The sequence below is a fragment of the Eublepharis macularius genome, chromosome 6, assembly GCF_028583425.1.
Source record: "Eublepharis macularius isolate TG4126 chromosome 6, MPM_Emac_v1.0, whole genome shotgun sequence".
In the NCBI taxonomy this organism is placed as follows: Eukaryota; Metazoa; Chordata; class Lepidosauria; order Squamata; family Eublepharidae; genus Eublepharis; species Eublepharis macularius.
In genome coordinates, this window is record NC_072795.1 from 4,827,971 (window position 1) to 4,850,148 (window position 22,178).

At 48.3% G+C, this 22,178-nt stretch overlaps 1 protein-coding gene across 1 annotated transcript; it reads right to left on the reverse strand.

Annotated features, from left to right (window-relative positions):
• Positions 1-1,288: 1,288 nt before the first annotated feature.
• On the reverse strand, positions 1,289-20,790 carry SLC51A (solute carrier family 51 subunit alpha). The gene is made up of 9 exons (XM_054984187.1): positions 20,559-20,790; positions 16,154-16,248; positions 12,172-12,326; positions 11,170-11,243; positions 9,912-10,070; positions 8,674-8,785; positions 6,684-6,830; positions 4,802-4,907; positions 1,289-1,654 (listed from the first exon to the last, which is right to left on the reverse strand). The coding sequence occupies exons 1-9, from the start codon at positions 20,582-20,584 to the stop codon at positions 1,515-1,517; spliced, it is 1,014 nt and encodes a 337-aa protein (XP_054840162.1). The 5' UTR covers positions 20,585-20,790; the 3' UTR covers positions 1,289-1,514.
• Positions 20,791-22,178: the final 1,388 nt, after the last annotated feature.

The following is a 22,178-nucleotide window of genomic DNA, read 5'->3' on the forward strand; positions in this document are numbered from 1 at the left end:
TACTGTTGTCCTTCAGGGTTCAGATTCTCTTTCTCAATTAAATCTCTAAGGAAGGAATGGATATATCTCTAGCGGGCGCCCAGGTCAATGCCTACATAATAAGAATTAAAATAGTTTTTTTTTGGGGGGGGGGTAACTGTGTGTTGGTCTGCAACAGAAGAGCAAGATCTGAGCCCAGTGGCACCTTCGGACAAAGGGAGCTCTCACTCTGGAAATCTATCAAGATGGGTAGCTGTGTTACTCTGTCTGTAGCAAGAGAAAAGAGCAAGAGTCCACTAGCATCTATAAGACTAACAAAATTTGTGGTAGGGTAGAGCTTTTGGAAATCACAGCTCACTTCTTCAGACACTGAGCTGTGTGACTCATGAAAGCTCTACGCTACCACAAATTTTGTTAGTCGTATAGGTGCTACTGGACTCGGGAAATCTAGTTGGTCTCTAAGGTACCACTGGACTCGAACAGCAGGACTGCATCACGTGGCACCTTAGAGACCGACAAGATTTTCAAAGTGTTAAAGTTTTCAAGTCGGAGCTCCTTCAGATACAAGGAGGGGGAGATGTGTAAGCCTAAAGGCAGCACCTGCAAATAGGGAAAGTGTCAGGTGGGTAGCCCTGTTGGCCTGCAGTAGAACCGCTGGATTTGAGTCCAGTGGCACCTTACAGACCACAAGGTTTCCAGGGTGTAAGCTTTCAAGAGTCCTTCAGACATGAATAGGACTAGAGATGGGCACAAACCTGAATACAACCCAAAAAAACGCACGAACCAGCCCGGTTTGTGGTTCGCAAACTAGTGGTTCGTGGAAGTTCATTTCCACGAACTTCCACGAACTGGTCTACTGGTTTGTTTGGTTCGTATTAAAAGCAGTTTAAAGGGCTATTTCCCCAAGGAAACGGCCATTTAAACTTTTCCTGCCCCTTGCAAGCGGCAGGGCCCTTTAAACTATCAGCTGGCAGGCAGCAGATGGGATCCTCCCCTCGCCACCTGCCAGCTGATAGTGGCAAGTGGCAGGGCCCTTTAAACTGCAAACCCCACCCTCAGTGTAAGCACTAAGGCACCATGAGGTGCCCATCCTGCCCTTCCGCAGCAGAGATATAGTTTGAATGAATATATTGTGGGGAGAATATAATGGTATCAATATTTTCCTTGTACTTTTACCAAAATACTGGCTTTTAAAGCGATGACTATTGCAGGGTGAATGAATGCGGCATCCAGCCAGTGGCGCAGACTTCTAACTACAGGAGGGGAGGCGGAGGCAGTGATCCATGGTATACAAACTAGGGTGATCAGACCATGTCACAATTTTTATCCGTGAAGTGTTGGAAGGGACGGTAACAGCGTGTCCATATCATGCGCTTGTCGGAAACCAGCAGTAACCCACCCTCCTTCCCCCTCCACCCTGAACGTTTCCTGGGAAATGCTTTCTTCTTGTTTCTTGAGATTCCAGGGGAAGTGTGTTGCAAGTGTGTCCTTTGCTTTTGCAGTGGATCTGGGATCCGATGGATCTCTGGGCCTGCTCAGTGGCTGCTGATCTCTGTTTTGCTTTCCGGAAGTGCAACTGGGCCATACGCTGGTCTCTCGTCTGGCTTTCTGTAATACATCCTGGCCAGCACCGTCATAAGAAAGGTCTGGATGATCAAAAGCTGCATGTTCATCTCTTCAGGCCAAAGAACAGAAAAGAAAGGGAATTAGTGGGAGCAGGGCTTTTTTTCTGGGGAAAGAGGTGGTGGAACTCGGTGGGGTTCCCTCGGAGAAAATGGTCACATGGCTGGTGGCCCCGCCCCCTGATCTCCAGACAGAGGGGAGTTGAGATCGCCCTCCGCACCAGCGGTGCGGAGGGCAATCTCAACTCCCCTCTGTCTGGAGATCAGGGGGTGGGGCCACCAGCCATGTGACCATTTTCAAGAGGTTCCGGAACTCCATTCCACTGCGTCCCTGCTGAAAAAAAGCCCTGAGAGGGAGAAAAGAATTGTTTCTCCTCTAGAAGAACAGTCGCAACTTCTGCTGCTGAGATTCCAGTGGCTCATTTTGGGGCAGCTTTTCCAACACTAAGTTATAAAGAGTGCTGTGAAGACATAGCTGACATAGCAACCTCTGGCAATGGAATATCAGAGGTGGTTTGCCATTGCCTGCCTCTGCAACCCTGGTCTTTGTTGGAGGCCTCCCATCCAATTACCAACCAAGCCCAACCCGCAGCAGGGATCTGATGAGATCAGGCTCACCTGGGCTATCCAGGCCAGGGCTTTCCAGCTCTTAGGAAGCGCTGTGAAGAGGCTTCTCTAAAGGCCATCTGAGCTTGGCCCCATGCTCAGAGCTGTGCACATTTTGTGGTTGCACTCACCTGGTGGCCACTAGCTCAAAGAGGTTGGGTGTCCCCGTCTATTCCACCATCCTGTCTCGCACAGTGGCCCACCTATTGCTATAGAGGGTCAGCAACAAGACCTAGAGGTTAAGGCCTGCAGTTGTTTCCTGGCACCGATATTCTCAGGTTGACTGCCTCTGAATGTGGAGGCTCCCTTTAGTCAGCAGGGCTGGTAGCCACAGATAGACTTCTCCATGAATCTGTCTAATCCCCTTTTAAAGCCCGTGGCCATCATTAGATCTCCTACCACCCGTGGCCATCACTACAGCAAATCCCACGTTCTAATCATTTGTTGTGTAAAGACGTATTTCCTTTCGTCTGTCTTGAATCTACTGCCTATTAACTGGTATCTGGGAGAAGGAGAAAAAGTTCTCTTTGGCCACTCTTTCCACCCCATCCATAATGTTATAAACATCTACTATGTCCCCCCTTCAGGGCTTTTTTTCTGGGAAAAGAGGTGGTAGAACTCAGTGGTGGAACTCAGGACTGCACAATGATGTCACTTTGGGTCAGCTGGAACAAGGGAGTTTTTAAAAGTTTAAATTGCCCTTGGCAAAAATGGTCACATGGCTGGTGGCCCCGCCCCCTGATCTCCAGACAGAGGGGAGTTTAGGTTGCCTGGCGCGGAGGGCAATCTCAACTCCCCTCTGTCTGGAGATCAGGGGGCGGGGCCACCGGCCATGTGACCATTTTCAAAAGGTGCCAGAACTCCGTTCCACCGCGTTCCAGCTGAAAAAAAGCCCTGCCTCCCTTACTCATCTCTTTTCTAAACCAAAAAGCCCCGGATTCTTCAGCCTTTCCTCTAGGAAAGCTACTGCAGTCCCCTAATCATCTTGGTTGCCTTCTTCTGTACGTTTTTCAGCTCTGCATGGAAATGCAGCATTTAATAATAACAATAACATTCAATTTATATACTGCCCTTTAGGACCACTTAACACCTACTCAGAGGGGTTTACAAAGTGTATTATTATTATCCGCACGACAATCACCCTGTGAGGTGGGTGGGGCTGGGAGAGCTCTGAGAGAGCCGTGATTGACCCAAGGTCACCCAGCTTGGCTTCAAGCGGAGGAATGGGGAATCAAATCTAGTTCTCCGGATGAGTCCCATCGCTCTTAATCGCTACACCAAACTGGCTCTCACACCAAACTAGTTTGGGTCCAAGATACTGGCTTCTGCCCCGGGCCTACCCCAAAACCCAAGTCTCTGCCTCCCAGTTCCATGTCCCTTGGGTTCCTGTCCCAGTTCAGAAGGTACCATCATCAGGCCCAGACCCGGTACCAGAATTTTTAATTTCTAGATCTGTCTATCCAGCTTGAACAGCAAGTACAGCTGCTCCTGAAAAAGGCTGGAGAACAGGAGCCGCTGGGAGCTGCTTGGCCGCCCCTAATCCCGCTCTACCTCTTCAGCAGCCCTGCCTGCTTTAATCTGCTTGATTCCTTTTCACTTTGTTCCGATCCAGTTGTGTCACCTGCATCCCAGCTAGCAGGGCTTGTTATTTATTTATAATTACTTCATTTATACTTGGCTTTTCTCCCCACTAGAGACCCAAAGCAGCTTACCTTGTTCTCTTCACCTCCATTTTATCTTCACAACAACCTTGTGAGGAAGGTTTGCTGCCTAATAGCACGTGACTGACCCAAGGTCACCTGCAAGCTTCCGAGGCAGAGCAGGGATTCAAACCTGGATCTCCCAGTTCCTAGACCAACACTCTAAACACTACACCATGCCCACTCTCTCTACACCCCATTGGTTCTCTGCCCAAGTAATTGCTTGCACTGATGGTGCAAATGTGCTATGCGGACCTCAACCCATCCTTGACTGCTGCGAGCATGGGAGAAGGCAGCCGGCATAGCCAATGCCGCTCATCATTTCCTGAATCCATGCTACCACCCGCCAGGTCTAGGGCAAGCTCCTGCGCTTGAGTTTGGCTTGCTCCCAGCTGCTTGCAGCATGGGTAAACGCACCAGGTGTACAAATTGCCTCGTTGGGCAGGCCTCAGATACTTTGCAGATAGACACACAAGTGTCTGAGGAGATGCAATGCTAGCCAGGAAGTGTAGTTTAAAAAGTCAGAGCAGGCAGAGATCACTCCTCAGAGGGTTTGTTAATTTCATCTTCGCCTGCTGGAAAGGGAGGTGAAATTGACAGAGCCTTCCAGGAGGCAAAGATAACATTAACAAACCCTCTGAGGAGCAATCTTGGCTGGCTCTGTCTTTTAAAACTATGCTTCCCGGCTAACATTGCATCTCTCTACACTTGAGCATCCCAGTGTAAGATGTCCCGTGTAGAGAGACTCACTCTCTGCCTGCCTGGGTCTGCACACACTTTCTCTCTGAGCTTCTAAAAACCTCTCCAATATGGGTGGGCTTTAACAGCTGCCCTGATTGCCTCCTTCCAGACATCCTTTCCCCTGTATTTATCCCAACATGGATGAAGACTCACGCTGCGACCTTGCTTTGCCGGACAGGGGTGGGGCGCAGGCAATCTGGCCCCCATTTGCCAGGATACTGAAAATGGAGGGTTGAAGAGCTGTCAAGATGAGGAGCACCTGGAATCAGAAGAACAACAGGGATTTTCAGCAGCTCCAGAAGAAAACACGTGTTTTTTTTTTCCACATTATGGACTGCTGAGGCATTGCTATTCTGCAGTCTGTGGAAAGGGGAAAGGACTTTAGCAAACAGACATGTCTCTTCTGAGCAGGGAAATAGGCAGAGCAGAGAAACCAGGAGACGCAAAGCAAGCCTTACAGAAACGTGGGAGTTCCATACAGCAACTTGGAACTTTTTTTTATTAAGAGCGTGGTCCATAAATGTGTTTCAGGAACCAACAAGGCTGAGCAGCCAGAAAAATTCAGGATTCCACACACGTTGGATAATGCACTTTCAATGCACTTTAGCCATCGTTTGGAAGTGGATTTTTTGTTTCACGCTCGAAAAATTCAGTTCCAAATGATCTCTAAAGAGGATGGGAAGTGCATTATCCAACGTGCAGAATCAGAACTATAGTTATTTATTCCACAGTGCATAAACAATTAAAAAACATGGAACAAAGTTTAAAACCTTGAGACCTAGTAACATGAGTCTAATTTGTTACGGACCTAATTTGTCATTCCACACACACAAACATTATGGCTCATAAATATAAAATGTTGCTGGTTCAGGCCAGGTAGTTTAAATAGGGAACCAAAAATTAAAAATAGAAATAAAAATATTGGTGTAAGTCAACTCCAGAAAGCTGTCAAAAATATTAACAAGTGACTTATATTGGAGGCTATAAATGTAAGTGCCCCTATCTTTTCTTTTAACTATATATAGTAATATTTTTGACAGCATTCAGAAATTGACTTACACCTCTGAGGAAGATCTAGAGGGCCGAAATGCGTTTGGCCTCTGTATATATGCAATCAATTTTGTGACTTGGTTCTTGTATATGTGCCAACAATTTTGTGACTCTGTGTAACGGATGTTACTAGGTCTCAAGGGTTTTAATTTTGTTCCATGGTTTTTAATTGTTTATGCACTGTGTAATAAATAATTATATTTCTTTAAATAATAATAACATTTGACTTATATACCGCCCTTCAGGACCACTTAACAGTGGTAATAATGACAAAGTATGTCATTATTATCCCCACAACAAAACACCCTGCAAGGTGGGTGGGGCTGAGAGAGCTCTGAGAAGCTGTGACTGACCCAAGGTCACCCAGCTGGCTTCAAGTGGAGGAGTGGGGAATCAAACCCCGTTCTCCAGATTAGAGTCCCACCGCTCTTAACCACTACTCCAAACTAACTTATATTTTCTTGGCTGCTCAGCCTTTTTGGTTCCTGACTTGTTTTTCAGGTTGGGTATTTTCCCCTATTGTTTCTGTCCATAAATATGATTCGCCATCCCACATGGCCAACTTCCAAGTGGTGGCAGAACATCTCCTGGAATTGCAACTGATCTCCAGGCTACAGAGATCAGTTCCCCTAGAAAGTATGGCTGCTTTGGAGGGCAGACTCTCTGGCATTATACCCCGCTGAGATCCACAAACTCCACCCTTCCCAAGCTCCATGCCCAGGTTTCCAAGAATTTTCCCAAACCAAAGCTGGCATCTCTACACTATAATGGTATTCAAAGTGAGAAACAAATCAGTACATCTTCAGAAAAAATGGGACAGCACAGAAAACATGGGAATAGAACCATCTGAGCATAGCCTAGCCTGGACTCTCCAGAAGAGATGAGGATAGAAACAGCAAAGGGCGGGAGTAACTTTTCGCCCCCGAGGCTTTGTCCCACATCTCATCCATCCTCTTCTATTTAAAGACAGTTAAGACGGGATTACCTGGAAGCAAACAAACTTGGGCACCACGTTCTGTTCAGCAAGGTGATCCTTGGCCTGCCGAAATAGGATCGCCAATCCCCACAGAGCAAAGAGGGTGGACACCCCGAGGAAAGTGTTTATCCAAAGAGCCACACTCCCTTCTGAAATCTGGTGGCAAAAGACAAAACAGCATGCAATTTGCAATTGTGGGCTGTGAAATACCCACAGTGAGATTAAACATGGGGGAAATGCCCCTAAGGGGGGTCAAGTGAAACCTCCGGAGTTCTACAGAAACCTTTCCATCCCTCCAGGTTAGCAGAAGCAAAACAAAAGCAAATGTATGTCCATGCTTATGGTCATAGATCCAGAGGAGTTAGCCGTGCTAGTCTGTAGTAGCAAAATGGCAGAGTCCAGCAGCACCTTTAAGACTAACCAACTTGACTGTAGCATAAGCTTTCGAGAACCACAGCTCTCTTCGTCAGATGCAGCATCTGATGAAGAGACCTGTGGCTCTCGAAAGCTTATGCTACAGTCAAGTTGGTTAGTCTTAAAGGTGCTGCTAGACTCTTTGCAATTCTTATGGTGTTTGAGAAGAACTGACTGGTGGGAATCCCATCAACACCTAGGCAGAGGCTCCTTCATAAAGTAACTAACAAGTCTTCTTGTGGGCAAAAATTAGCTGTGAATTATTCCTAAAACTAACATTGGAAGCAGGCATCATATTACTGTCCTTAGAAGCGAACCTGAATCTTCTGGTTGGCCACCTCTGCATTGGGGGCGGGGGCATTCTCAGCTGCTCTCCTAACCCTGAGTGGTCTTAACGACACTACAAAATAGTAAAGAGTCCAGTAGCACCTTTAAGACTAACCCACTTTATTGTAGCATAAGCTTTCGAGAACCACAGCTCTCTTCGTCAGATACATCTTCCTATTTTGCAACTACAGACTAACACAGCTAACTCCTCTGGATCTCTGACACTACAAGGCAAGGATCATAGAACCATAGAATCACCATAGAATTCCCAGGCAGGAGATACTGCTGCGAAGGTGTGGAACACACTGGAAAAGGGTTCGCAGCAGTATCTCCCGCCCGGGGGTCGGCTTCAGGTTTTCTCAGGGCGTTTTTCTCACAACTTTTTTTAAAGACCATTTTCCAGTTGGCTCGTTTCCATTTGCATAATCTTTATTCCAGCTTTTACAGTGCAATCCTAAGCAGAGTTACTCCACAGAATCATAGAGTTGGAAGGGGCCATACAGACCGTCTAGTCCATCCCCCTGCCCAGTGCAGGATCAGCCTAAAGCATCTCTGACAAGTATTCATCCAGTCTCTTCTTGAAAACTGCCAGTGAAGGGGAGCTCACCACCTCCCTAGGCAGCTGGTTCTACTTTTGAACTACTCTGACCGTGAAAAAGTTCTTCCTAATATCCAGTGGGTACCTTTGTGCATGGAATTTAAGCCCGTTGTTTCGGGTCCTACACTCTGCTGCCAACTGGAACAGCCCCCTGCCCTCCTCCAAATGACAGCCTTTCAAATATTTAAAGAGAGCAATCATGTCCCCCCTCAACCTCCTCTTCTCCAAACTAAACATTCCCAAGGCCCTCAGCCTTTCCTCGTAGGGCTCAGTCTCCAAACCCCTGATCATCCTCGTCGCTCTCCTCTGCACCCTCTTGATTTTGTCCACATCCTTTTTGAAGTGAGGCCTCCAGAACTGCACACAATACTCCAGGTGCGGCCTGACCAAGGCAGTATAGAGAGGGGCTATGACCTCCTGCGATTTCGATGCTATGGCCCCTTTGATACAACCCAGGATTGAACTGGCCTTTTTTGCCACTGCATCACACTGACTGCTCATATTTAGTTTACAGTCCACTCTTACCTCACTCTTTCACATATACTACTGCCCAGAAGTGTATGTGAAAGAAACTTTGGGGTAAGAGTGGACTGTAAACTAAATATGAGCAGTCAGTGATTTGCATCTCCTTGAGAGGACAAAATAATCACCTTCACTTACGTCGGAGGGGTCGTAGAGGCCTTCCGTGCTCAGGACCAGCCCGAGGAAGCAGCAGGCAGTCTTCAAGAAAGCGTATTGGAAAGTGCTCAATATCATGATCTTCAGTTTGCGCCTGCAAAGTGGAAAAGTCACTTGGGGCTTGATCCACGGGGAGCCCCGCCCCCATCATAGTTCAACAGCTAACCCCTATTCTGATAGGGTTGCCAACCTCCAGGTGGGGCCTGGCTGTTTCCCAGATCTCCACACTCCAGAGGTCAGTTTCCCTTGGAGAAAATGGCAGCTTTTCAGAGGTGAGCTCTATGGGATTATACCCCGATGAAGTCCTGCCCATCCAACCGTATCCTCCCCAGGCCCTGCCTCTAAATAATAATAACATTCAATTTATATACCACTCAGAGCAGTTTACAATGTGTGTTGTTATTATCTCCTCAACAATCACCCTGTGAGGTGGGTGGGGCTGAGAGAACTCTGAGAGAGCTGTGAGTGACCCAAGGTCACCCAGCTGGCTTCAAGAGGAGGAGTGGGGGAATCAAACCCGGCTCTCCAGATTAGAGTTCTGCTGCTCTTAACCACTACACCAAACTGGCTCCTCACTGGCAGCAAACGCATCTATACCCCACTGTATCATTTATTGACTGACTCAGCTGTTGTTCATATTGACTTAGACTGTATAACCCAACCTGATTCTCAGCGAGAAAGGCAGGCTATAAATGAGATAGATAGATAGATAGATAGATAGATAGATAGATAGATAGATAGATAGATAGATAGATAGATAGATAGATAGATAGATAGATAGATGAAATCCTGCCCTGAAGTCACAGTTGACTTATGGCAACCCCTGGTGGGGTTTTCATGGCAAGAAACTAACAAAAGTAGTTTCCCATTGCCTGCCTCTGCAGCCTTGGTTTTCACTGGAGGTCTAGATAGATAGATATTATCATCACAACATCCCTGAAAGGTAGACTGGCTAGGAGTGTGTGACTGACCACAGCCCCCAAGCAAGCTTCCATGGCAGAATACAGATTGGCTTCTTGGCCCCAAAACCCTAACCACTACACCCCGATGAAATAGCTATGAACAGTCTTATCCTCCCTTGACTGGGCTGCTTGCTTCGGCTGACACCCCACCAGCTCCGTGCAGCATGAACCTGCCCTGCGAGCTCAGGAGTGGCGGCTGCCTCGGTGCCTTTGCCTTCCGTCGCGCTCTCCCGCCTCCCCCCACCCCTTTCCACTCACTTGGTCATCAGGATGCGGGGGCAGCAGGGGCAGCAGCAGCAGCACGGTCCAGTGCTGATCACCATGGGGGTGTCCTTCAGGGCCTTGAGCACAGCGTCCATGCCCCCAAAGCCCTCCACCAAGACCAGCATCATCAGATAGAAGCAGGCGGCAAAGTACCTAGAAGGAAACCAGGTATGGCGAGGCTGGGGCACTGGGACCACCCCACCATTCAACCTCTCTACACAAGACGCCTCGGGGTGTGTTTGTCAAGTGTAGGGAGATGCAATGTTAGCTGGGAAGCATAGTTTAAAAAGACAGAGCTGGCACAGATGACTCCTCAGCGGGTTTGTTAATTTCATCTTCGCCCCCCTGAAGGCGATGTCAGTTTCACCTCTCCAGTCTAAAACTGTGTGGGATGGCAACCAGAGGGCAGTGAGGAATAGAAATGGGCTGGAGCTGCCTTCCGGAGTTGGGATTGGACCTGCATGTTGGAAGAGGAAGATTAGCGCTGTCCCTTTCCTCAGGTTTCAGAGGGGGACAAACTGAAGAGTTAGAAAGCTAGAGATCAGAGCACTCTGTTTACTGCTCTGACTGTCCTTAGATATGTAGATTGCTATCCTCTGGATTTCTTCCTCCTGACTTCCTCCCTCTCATTCCTTCTCTTCCTGGCTTTGTCCCAGGCACCACCTCTCTCCTCTCCTCCCTCCATCTTGGCAGCATGGATGCAGCAGGCCTTGTCCTGCCATTCATGCCCAACCTTAGAACAGATAGGTAGTTCGGACCTTTCTCTCCTCCTTTCCTCTCAGAGTATGGAGTTCCTACAATAATTTCTTTTCTAAATTTAAAGCAAGTGTATCCTTTTGTTATTTTCTCTCCTGCACACACATCAGCCAGCAGAACCAGCTCACAGCCACCTATAACCACGTTTCCTCTGCTAAACGATAGACTTTGCTAACGGTCCAAATGTGGAATCCTTTAATTCAGTTGCTGGGGCCTACATATGATTTATTTATCACTGGAGAGAGGTTCTAATGGACTGAAGTTTCCCTTCTGGCATTTCACAGCCCCTTCACACAGCTCCAGTGCATAGCAAAGCCTTTGCCCTGCCGCCGGCTCTGTCTTTTTAAACTACCCTTCCCAGCTGTTCGTCACATGTCAGATGTCTCATGTAGAGAGACTCTGACAGGTTCTCTGGCCATGGGGCTGCCCAAGGGCTACCCTCGGTGTGATGTGTGCTTTTCTCCTTTCCCTGAGCCAAATGGCAGGGGATACTCACGAGCCAATGGCCATCTCCACCACCATCATCGCGCGGGGGACCCAAATCCCCAAACAGCAGAATATCGAGACGACCTGTGAGAGAAGGCACCATTTGATTATTACAGCGAAAAGTCATTGATAGATTCTGTTCAGTGAATTGGCCTGACTTTTTATTAAAAGGCTAACTTTTGACCCCCTAACCAGAAGGGCCCTGCAGCGTCGGTCCGAAGGTCCATCTAGTCCTGTGTTGTGTTTCTGACAGTGGCCAGTCAGGTGGTGCTTCTAGGAACGAGCAAGGCCTTGAAGGTGGTGGCACTGCCTGGTTTTTGTTCCAGCAATTGGTATTCAGAGGTATGAAAATCATATATGTTTGGATATTTTGCTTCTTTAAAAGGCTAGAAATAGTAAAGAGTCCAGTAGCACCTTTAAGACTAACCAACTATTGAAGCATAAGCTTTTGAGAGCCACAGCTCTGTTTGTCAGATGCATCTGAGGAAGAGAGCTGTGGTTCTCGAAAGCTGTCGATGCATCTGACAAACAGAGCTGTGGCTCTCAAAAGCTTATGCTTCAATAGTTGGTTAGTCTTAAAGGTGCTACTGGACTCTCCTGTTTTGCAACTACAGACTAACACGGCTAATTTCTCTGGATTTAAAACACTAGAGTGTTTTCCATAAAAGGAAATAAATAAACTCTAAAAAGATTCTGTGTGTCTTGATGAGGGAAAGCCTTGCACCCTATAAATCTTTGTACTGATAAGCAAAACTTGTTCCAAGAGCACGCTCTGTTTGGCAGGTATGAACTAATTGCTGAAAGCTCTTCAAGAGTACATCTTTAGACTGAGATAGCGCAAACCTTAGTAAAGACATGGATAAAAATCTATTACACACCCTGAAAATCTTGTGGGTCTCGAGGGTGCCACCCTGTTCTGCTGCAGACCAACACAGCTACCCACCTAAAACTAACTCTGCGTGGGTTTAACTTGACCAACTGCCTGGCATGAATCTCCTCCCATCCTGCTTACAGTGGGCGCTGAACTGCTCCAAATGAGAGTTTTCATCTTGACAGGGCAGCTGATCTTCTTGGAGAGGTACACAGCTTCTTCGATGAAGATGATGATGGAAAAGAGGGTGAGGAAGGTCAGCAAGCCAGTGATGACGTGGTCAATGGTGGTCTGCTCTGCAAAGAAAGGTGAACACCGCGCAAGGGAAAGTTTAAACTCGTCTTTGTCAAATAGGATTTTTTTTTGGCGTTATTTGTTTAGCCCTCGTTCAATGGGCGGGGGGCAGAGCGCAAGAAGGCACGTTCGTGTCCCAAAGGAGGATGGAATAAAAAAGAAGGGGAATAACAGGAGGGAAGAGAAGGCAGGAACAAACAGAAGAAGGGGGTCCATTTGTTCCGGTCATAGAATGATAGAGCTGGAAGGGGCCTTACAGACCATCTAGTCCAACCGTTTGCCCAATGCAGGATCAGCCTAAAGCATCCCCGACAAGGATTCATCCAGCCACTCCTTGAAGACTGCCCATGGGGTGCCTATGGGGATCCCACCACACCCCTAGGCAGCCAATTCCACTGCTGAATTACTCTTAACATGTAGAAGTTTTTCCTAACGTCTAGCTGGAATCTTCCCTCCTGTAGTTTAAACCCATTGTTTCGAGTGTTATCCTCTGTTGCCAAGAAGAACAGCTCCCTCCCCTCCTCTTAAGTGACAGCCTTTTAAATACTTAAAGAGAGCAATCCTGTCTCCCCTCCACCTCCTCTTCTCCAAACCGAACATTCCCAGGTCCCTTAGTCTTTCCTCGCAGGGCTCGGTCTCCAGGCCCCTGAGCATCCTGGTTGCTCTCCTCTGTATCCTTTCCAATTGGTCCACATCCTTTCTGAAGCGAGGCCTCCAGAACTACACACAGAACTCCAGATGGGGCCTGACCAACACAATATATAGTGGGACGATGATATCCTATGATTTGGATGTTACGCCTTTGTCAATACACCCCAAGATTGCATTTGCCTTTTTTGTTGCTGCGTCACATTAACTGCTCACATTTAGCTTCCCGTCCGCCCCGACCCCAAGACCTTGTTCACACACACTGCTGCCAAGAAGTGCATCCTTCGTCCAGTATGCATGCTTTGCATTTTGGTTACCCAGATGCAGAACCTGGCATTTATCCATGTTTATTTATTTATTTTATTTGTTTGTTTAAATTGGTATTTGCCCTCCCCGCACCAGCAGGCTCAGGGCTGATCGCATTTATAGACATTAAAATTACAACCACGATTTAAAACATAATAAATACCATATAAATATTTATACACAAGCAGCACAAACAGTTCATTAATCCATTTGCAACTGTCACTGAAAAATAATTAAAGAAGGAGACTTCTTTTTTTTGAGGTGGATGTTCTAATAGGGGGCCCCCGTTCTACCCTATTTTGGCTGGCGGGGGCCCTACCCAGCCTCCACCATACGCCTGGTGGAACAGCTCCGTCTTACAGGGCTCCGCAGGGGCCCACAATGGGCCCAATCCGCGCCAAAACGGGCCTGATCCGCACCCTTTTTGGAGCGGATTGGGCCCGTTTTGGGCTGCTGCGAAGTGCAGGGGCGTTCCTGCACTCCGCAGTAGCCCCCAACAGCACAATCCATGCCAAAACGGGGCCGATCCGTGCCCTTTTTGGTGCGGATTGAGCCCGTTTTGGCGCGGATCGGGTCCATTGTGGGCCCCTGAGGAGGGCAGGAATGCTCCTGCGCTCCACAGGGGCCCCGATCCAGGCCAAAACAGGCCTGATCCTGGTGGCTGCTGTGCACGGGGGCGTGCATTACCGCAGGGGGGCGCGCATGGAAGGTGTGCACACACACACACACACACCCGCTGGCCAGGTAAGTAGGGGAGGGGGCGGGGGTGGGAGGGTGGGAGTGGGGGATCCCCCGCCCCCACCGGGGGGTCTGGCAGCCCTACCTGGCTCTGGTCAACGCTTATTCAATCTGATGTCTCTCAGCTTAGTTTCAGGATGGAAATATTATGAAAATGGCAGGCAATGGGGACAGATATGAAGGGCGTGAGCAGGGTAGCATTACACAGGAGCTCTGGGAAAACAGGTCCTAGCAAAAGGGGCAGCAAGAGACAAAGGGGAAAGTCATTTGTAGGTGCAGGGAACACTTGGCCAGCTGCAGTTGGAAGAGCTGTGAACTCACAAACGAGGGCCTAGTGGGACATGAGAGAGGAGAAAGAAGGGAAGGCAAAGCTAAGTAGTGTTCCAAAGAGAAGGACAAGGCGTTTACTCCACATTCAGTATTGGGCAAACTGGGGATTCCTCAGTCCTCCCAGCCTTGTTCGTAAGAACATAAGAAGAGTCCTTCAAGATCAGACCAGTGGCCCATCTTGGCCAGAATCCGGCTTCATGTACCAGCCAAGCAGTCGCCCTGGAGGGCTGAACAAACAGGCCTTCCCCAATAGGGCCATCCAGCACTGGTCTTCAGAGCTTACTGCCTCTCAGGGCCAAGCTAAAAGTGACAAATTACACTTGTACTGCAAGTGAACAGACTCACATGTATTCCTCCCTGTTCACTTGCACTCCACTTACGTGATCGAGTGGAGTGCAAGTGGAGTGCAAGTGAACAGGGAGGAATACATGTGAGGGCCAAGCTAGAAGTGATGCATTACACTTGAACGGCAAGTGAACAGACTCTCATAAGGGAGAGGCCCTTGCTTGAGTCCTCAGTAACATCTGCACTACTGTTATGCAAGAAGAGAGAGAGAGAGAGTGCATATTAATTAATACACATTAATAAAGTAGCATGACTTTAGCGTAACATCAGCAGTAGTAAACAATAAATGTCAGCAACACAATCATGGCATGTATGTAGACAGACAGACATGACACTAACCATCTTTATTGTAGCATAAGGTTTCAAGAACCACAGTTCTCTTTGTTAAATGCATGCATCTGACGAAGAGAGCTGTGGTTCTCAAAAGCTTATGCTACAATAAACATGGTTAGTCTTAAAGGTGCTACTGGACTCTTTACTATTTTACAACTACAGACTAACATGGCTAACTCCTCTGGACCTGTGAGATAGGTTAGCTGAGTGAAAATGACTAGCCTGAAGTTAATCATTGAGCTTCGTGGCTAAGTTGGGGATTTGAACACAGGACACCCAAGGCCTACTCCAACACGCTAGCCACTAAACAGCACTGCCTCTCCCGCCACTTTTCAGAGGTTCCCCACTCAAGAGCAAGAGCCAGAGGGGCAAAGTGTGGTAGCAGAGCAGTGGACAAGCATCTGTCCTGCGGCAAGCCAAGACTCCCCGGTCAAACCCTCTACTTGGAACCTCAGAGATCCACTGCCAGTTCAAGTAGACAGAACTGGGCTAGATGGACCAGTAATCTAAACGAATTTCATGGGTCCACCCATTAGGCAGTAGATGCAGGACAGATAAAAGGAAGCGCTTTTTCATTCAAAGCATGGTTAACTTGTGGAACTCCCTGCCACAGGATTCAGTGATGGCTGCTAGTTCAAATGGCTTTCAAAGGGCATTAGTTGGATTGAGGGTGGAGGAGAGATCCATCCATGGCTATTCACCACGGTGATTGAAGGGAACCTCCATGTCCAGGGGGCAGGGGGGCATAATCAGGGAGAAACTTGGGCCACCCTGCTCCTCTTCTGGGGTATCTGATCACTCTGAGAAGCAGAGCAAGATGGAGCATCGGTCTTTAGCAGCATGGCTACTGGTATGTTCTTATATGTCCACAGAGCAAGAATAACTGAGAGGCAGAAAAGGTGTGACGTGTTTGTAGGGATCTCTTCTGACATCTCAGGAAAATACCCAACCAGGTAGCCAGAACGGCATTCTAGGAGAGCAGGAGCAGCTACCCCACCCAGTCCTCCAGCTCTTTCTGGGGGCAGGTGATTCTCCAGAATCACTCAAATATCCAGACTGTTTTGTACACCGAGGCACATCTCATCTTACTTCTTGTTCACCATTTTCAGCCTCCGCGCCACAAACTTACGGTAAAGGAGTTGCAGTGCCGCTGGTGGATTGGAGAAGCAGGCAGCTGAAATGCTGTAGTTGTCAATCAGCAGGCGCATCAGTTGAGGGGGGAACCTGGGGAGAGAAGAAAGGCCAATCAGGGCTCTGTCACAGCCAGTAGCACCAGTCTGGTTCATCATCATGTCTTCTGTGCAGGTCCACATGGTGAGTGCACATGTGCAGGCTGGCCGGAGCATGCACAGTTCCCATGTGTGCCTGCACAGAACACTTGATGAACTACAGTTACAGGTAAGTGCAACCCTGTTTTCATAATTGTGTCTTCTGTGCAGCCCCACATGGGAACTGCGCATGTGCAGGCTGGCCTGCGCATGTGCAGTTCCCATATGGGATTGCACAGACCACTGGATGAACAAGAGGTAAGTGCAACCCTAGACTTTCCCATTTACTGGGTTGGGTCAAAATATTTCCTAGCCTTGATTTTAGTTTGTTTCTTATCATCTGCAAAATGATCGATTAATATGCAATGCAATTAATAATTATTAATTGATGTTATTGATTTGTAGTGATAATTGCGGGTTGGAGGCCAGGGATCAAGTCCAAAAATGGCAGCGTGCGGCATCAGAACAGACAGCAGCTGTGGTAGAGGATGGCTCATTGTGTCAGAAGAAAGCACAGTCAATAACTATTTATTAATTAATATTGAATAGTACTACTGAAGGTATTTCATTCGCACAGACCTGAAAGCACCAAGCAGGTGTCTCTGCATTTCAATGTAATATGTTTGAAGTTTGTTCTTTGTAAAAGAGAAACACCTTCTAGTTATTGGGAACTGAATTTTGCTCTCATCTTTTTTTAAAAAGAAGGTAAGCCCAGCCCACGCAGATGTGCCGCTTCATAATTGCCTCTGATTGAATGGGATTTGCCCAGGGATCTAAAATGTTGCTCACATTCAAGAACTTTCTTGAGATTTCAGCCAAAGTCTTAATCTGATTTTTCTCTATTTCTTTGCAAAAATAAAGTCTGTTCTGGTGGGTTTCACTCCCACCTTTTGCTAAACAAGAGTTAGAGTGATTTGATTTTTGTTTCCTGGTCGTGTAGAAATAGAAGTCAGTCAAAGTAAATCGCTAGCATTTCTGATGGCGGTTCAGCATTAGATGCATTTGCAGAGAGACATGCCGTGCAATCCAGTGCAGAGTTACTCCAGTCTAAGTCCATTGAAATCAATGGGCTTAGGCTGGCGTAACTCTACATAGGATTGCACGGTTGGGTTTTGTTCTCGTTGAGTCAGAGACTATAAGGACGTCACCTTCTCCAGCTCAAAGGAGCATCTGTGAAGTGGCAGCAGGCAGAGAGCCTGTGGCAGGGCCGGTGCCAGCATTTCTGGCGCCTGAGGCAGCTTCAGGGGTGTCGGTGCACGTGCGTGTGCACCCAGACTGCGTGATGACATCACTGCGTGTGACATCATCACATGGAGCAGGGTGGCACACAGGTGGCCTCCCAGCCCTCTCGTTCAGTTGCCCCCTGCCACACCTGGCCTGCAGCTATGTGCCACCAGCGGCAGTAGCACAGAGCAACTGAGCAGGAGGGCTGGGAGGCTGCCCGCTCAGCTGCCCCACACTGCTGCCACCAGCACGCACTCCAGGCTGGACGCAGCAGCTGCGGGCCAGGCATGGCAGGTGGCCGGAGTGGCGCGCATGCATCCTCCCTCCAGCTCAGTTGCTCTGTGCACCGCCCTGGCCGCCTGCCGCACCTGCCCTGCAGTTGTGTGCTTAGCAGCGGCGGCACACAGCTCCTGGCCAGATGCAGCAACACGGGGCAATTGAGCTCCGTGGCGTGCACCCCTGGCACCCCCTCCAGCACCCCCTCGGCATCTTATCACTTGAGGTGGCTGCCGGCCCGGCCTCAATGGGTGCGACAGCCCTGGTCTGTGGAGATGCTGTGCCCCCACTGCGGCCGCTATAGAGGGGGGGCAGAGCTAAGGCCCCCTTTCCAAATGGCACCCATTTCCTTGCCCTGTTTTTAGCCCTTTAAAGAGTTTTTCTCTTTTCCCCCAGTGATCCACTCTGTAGCTTTACAGCACAGCTCAGCGAGGAAAGAGAAAGTGACGGGAAAGATGGTTTCCGGGCTGGGGTTGGCACCGAAAATGCTGATGCACCCACGCTTTTGTAGAGGCATGACAGAGAAAAGGTGGAAGAGCCATGGCAGCAGAAAGTGGCAGCAGAAAGTGGAGCAAGAGCACAGTCCAGCGGTGTAGGCACTTCCTACTCCATTTTCAAGACCCTGTTTTAGAGGCAAGATCTCGCAGGGAGGTACAATGGTAGAGCCCGATCTTGTTAGATTTTAGGATTGGAAAGGTCAGCCCCGGTCAGTGCTTGGCTGAGACACCATCGAGGAAACCTGGCAATGTCCAACCACCTCACTTGCCTTGAGAGCCCCTTGCTGGAGTTTCCGTGTCGGTTGTGACTTGACACCAGTAAGGTCTCACTAAAGCACTCTGTGCATGCTCAGTAGACTGCTCTTTTGTGAATCCAGTTGCAAGCATTGATCACTTTGCTTGCAAACTGATCAATGAAAGTTAATCATCGAAAGTTGTTTGATTTGATCAATTAACCACAGAGAGCCACTTTGAATCACTGGGATTGTAAAGACTTGTCTTTCTATTTGAGTCAAACAAGAAATAGTAACTTTTTGCTTATTAATCTTGTAATTTATCTCCCTCTTCTTTCATTCCCTCAGAATGGCATTGGGCTTTCAGGAAAGAGACAAGACTATTAACATTTAATTGTTTGATTGATTAGTTGGTTAAAAGCCAAAAATTAAAAAATGGCTTTTGTCGGCTTCCTTAGTGCAATACATTTCTTTGAGATGTTTCTCTGTGTGCCAGACTGTGTGGGTGCTATATAGTTTGCTATAAGATATTTCCCAGGGTTTCTGCACCACTGCTGTGTTATTTAGGACTGAGTTCGAAAGACGCCTTCTCAGCGGATCAGTCTAAATGTTCTCAGGAGGTCATTGAGTGGAGGCAGCCAAATACCGGGATGCTTCCCGGGGAAATCTTGGTTTAAGGGAGTTCCCAGCAAAGTAAGTCACTTTCTCCTTTTCCAACAATAACAATTTGGTTTATTACTTCCCGTGTTAAGGAGCAAAGTAATTGTATATGACTAAGTTCTGCGACCAAGTCTTGAAGAAGCCTTTTTTTTAACATTAAACCTTGTCTGTGAGTCCTGGGGCAAATTTACACAATACAAAATTGCCATGTCTCCCTATGATCCCCCGTGGGTTTTTAGACATATGCAGGGCATTCCAGGCTCAGAAAATAACTCCCAAGAATGAGTGGACCTGATTCAGATAATCGGCTGTGCTGTGTAGGGAAAGGAAGCTTAAATCTCTCTGCACTCTTTACCCAACCTGAAATAGCCCCCCAAAGCTGCTATTTGCCCCGCGGCTCAAACTTTCATGCATGCAAGTTTCCTCAACAATACGAACAGCAGTGCCCCAGGGCTGTTTGGGGGCAATAAAACACTATGTGGGGGGAGGCATAATGTCCATCTCCACACATGCTCTAGTTGTGACCTGAATCGAACCTGCATGCACTGAGGAATTAAGTCTTGCGCATGGAACTCAGACCACATCTGTCAACCTGAGATGTGGGGGACACAAAGATTTCATAACTTGTGCCTCGGCCTTCGATCTTCTCTCCTGCCTCCTGATTTCAGGCGAAAGATGCAGAATAACTGCTCTTGGAAGTCCTATAAAGGGGATAGATCCAGAGGAGTCAGACCTGTTAGTCTGTAGTAGCAAAATAGTAAAGAATCCAGTAGCACCTTTAAAACTAACCACCTTTATTGTAGCATAAGCTTTCGAGAACCACAGCTCTCTTCGTCAGATGCATCGTCAGCTTTCGAGAACCACAGCTCTCTTCGTCAGATGCATCATCAGCTTTCGAGAACCACAGCTCTCTTCGTCAGATGCATCGTCAGCTTTCGAGAACCACAGCTCTCTTCGTCAGATGCATCGTCAGCTTTCGAGAACCACAGCTCTATTCGTCAGCTGCATCTGAGAGAGCTGTGGCTCTCGAAGGCTTATGCTACAATAAAGGTGGTTAGTTTTAAAGGGGCTACTGGACTCTTTACTATAAAGGGGAAACCAACACCTCTCAACTGAAGGTCACTCCGTAGAAATGAGCAAGAGGGAAAGGCCATGGCTCAATTATAAAGCGCATGATTTGCACACAGAAGGTGCCAGGTTTGATTCCTGGTATCTACAGGGAGGGGATCTGAGAGGCAGGGCGAGGGGAAGATCTCTCCCTGCCAGGGACAGCGCAGGGTTGCTGCTACTCAGAGTAGCCCACACAAAGCGAGATGGACCAACGGTTAACTCTGCAGGAGGCAAATCCATAAGTCCGAAAGAGGAACATCAATTACCTGGGGTCCGTCACCAGATCTTCCATGGTTCGTTTCTTCTTGAAAATGTCACCAAGCAGTTGGTTGATCCTCAGTCACCGGAGATGCAGCTTTCCGGCAGCTACAGAAGCACAATGTTCTCCTGTGTTTGCCAAGCAGGGTCAGAGTCCTTCGGCTGAGTTCGGCTGGGAGTTCAAACGCCTTAAACCAGCCCGTTTCCCCCACCCAGCCACCCACTCTTTCCCTTGTCATAGAACACCCTCAAGTTCACTGACAGAGAGGTCATGTCACCGGCAGAGATCACGGCCATGTGGACTCCAATGTCCCCGGGAAAGAGGCACCGCCTACCGCCATGCTCAAAGAGGGTTTCCAACGTCACATGGGCGATGTGCCAAGAGAATGTCAGAAAATCAGTCCAATGACTGTGAAGATCAAAAGCTGAGGAGGAGATCTGGGAAGAAAGGAGAAGAGCAAAATAGACGGGGCTGCCATTTGCTGAGGCTTTCTGTCCCTTTCTACCCAGTACCTTCATCTCCAGCAAACAGGGAGGGCAGGAAGGGTTACATCAGTGCCTAGTTCTCGTGGCCCCTTCTTATATGCCCAGGGTAATGCCAATTGCCACCTTGGGGTCAGGCAGCAATTTTTCCCAGGCCAGTTTGGCCAGGGATCCTGGAGGTGTTTTGCCATCTTCTGGGCATGGAGCAGGGGTCACTGGGGGTGTGTGGGGGAAGTAGTTGTGAATCTCCTGCATCATGCAGCAGGTTGGATTAGATGACCCTGGAGGTACCCAGGAGTTCAGGCAGAGAAGGCCTTCCATCCCTCCTCTCTCGGACCCTCTTAACTGGATGTTGAACGTGGTATCTTGGGTATCCAAAGCAGGCATTTTCCACCCCAGAGATCTGGACCCTTTCTGACAATTCTTCTCTGAACTATTAGAACAAAAGAAGAACCCAGCAGCAAGAGCCAAATTCAGCCCCACATCCAATGGCTGCCTATATGCCCCCAGGATGCCCACAAGCAAGGCAAGACTGGCACTAGGAGCAGGCATTGTTGTCCAGTTGCAGTTCTCACGCTGCCATTAAACTTCTCTCGGCCTGGCCTACCTCACAGGGTTGTTGTGAGAACCATGAAAATCCCTCTGAGCTCCTTGCAAGAAGTGTGGTATAAACATGTGATTGATGGATAGAATGCCCTATTGGGATGATAAGTTTGGGTTCCCAGGAAGGACTGAGGAGTGGCCACTCCCCTCTCCCTCTCTTTTATGTATTTAATGCATTGTTCCACATCATATACTGATGGGAATAACTGACTACGTTCGTGTAGGGAAAATGCAAATCCAGTGCAGAACAGATAACTGATGCTGAGTGGACCTGGCAGGTTAAGGTCGAGTTGACATTGGCTGCTCTAAGAAGTAGAGATGGGCACGAACCAGAAAAAAAGAACTATGCGGTTTGTGGGTTTGTCAAATTTCATGAACCACAAACTTTCACGAATCTGCCCCAGTTCGTGAACTGGTTTGTTTGGTTCGTGAAAACGTCACTTCCGGGTCAGAAAATCATCACGTTGGGGTCAGCAGAAGGTCACTTCCGGGCCAGCAGAAGGTCTGCAGGAAGTCCATCCCCTGTTGCCTAGGAAACTGAT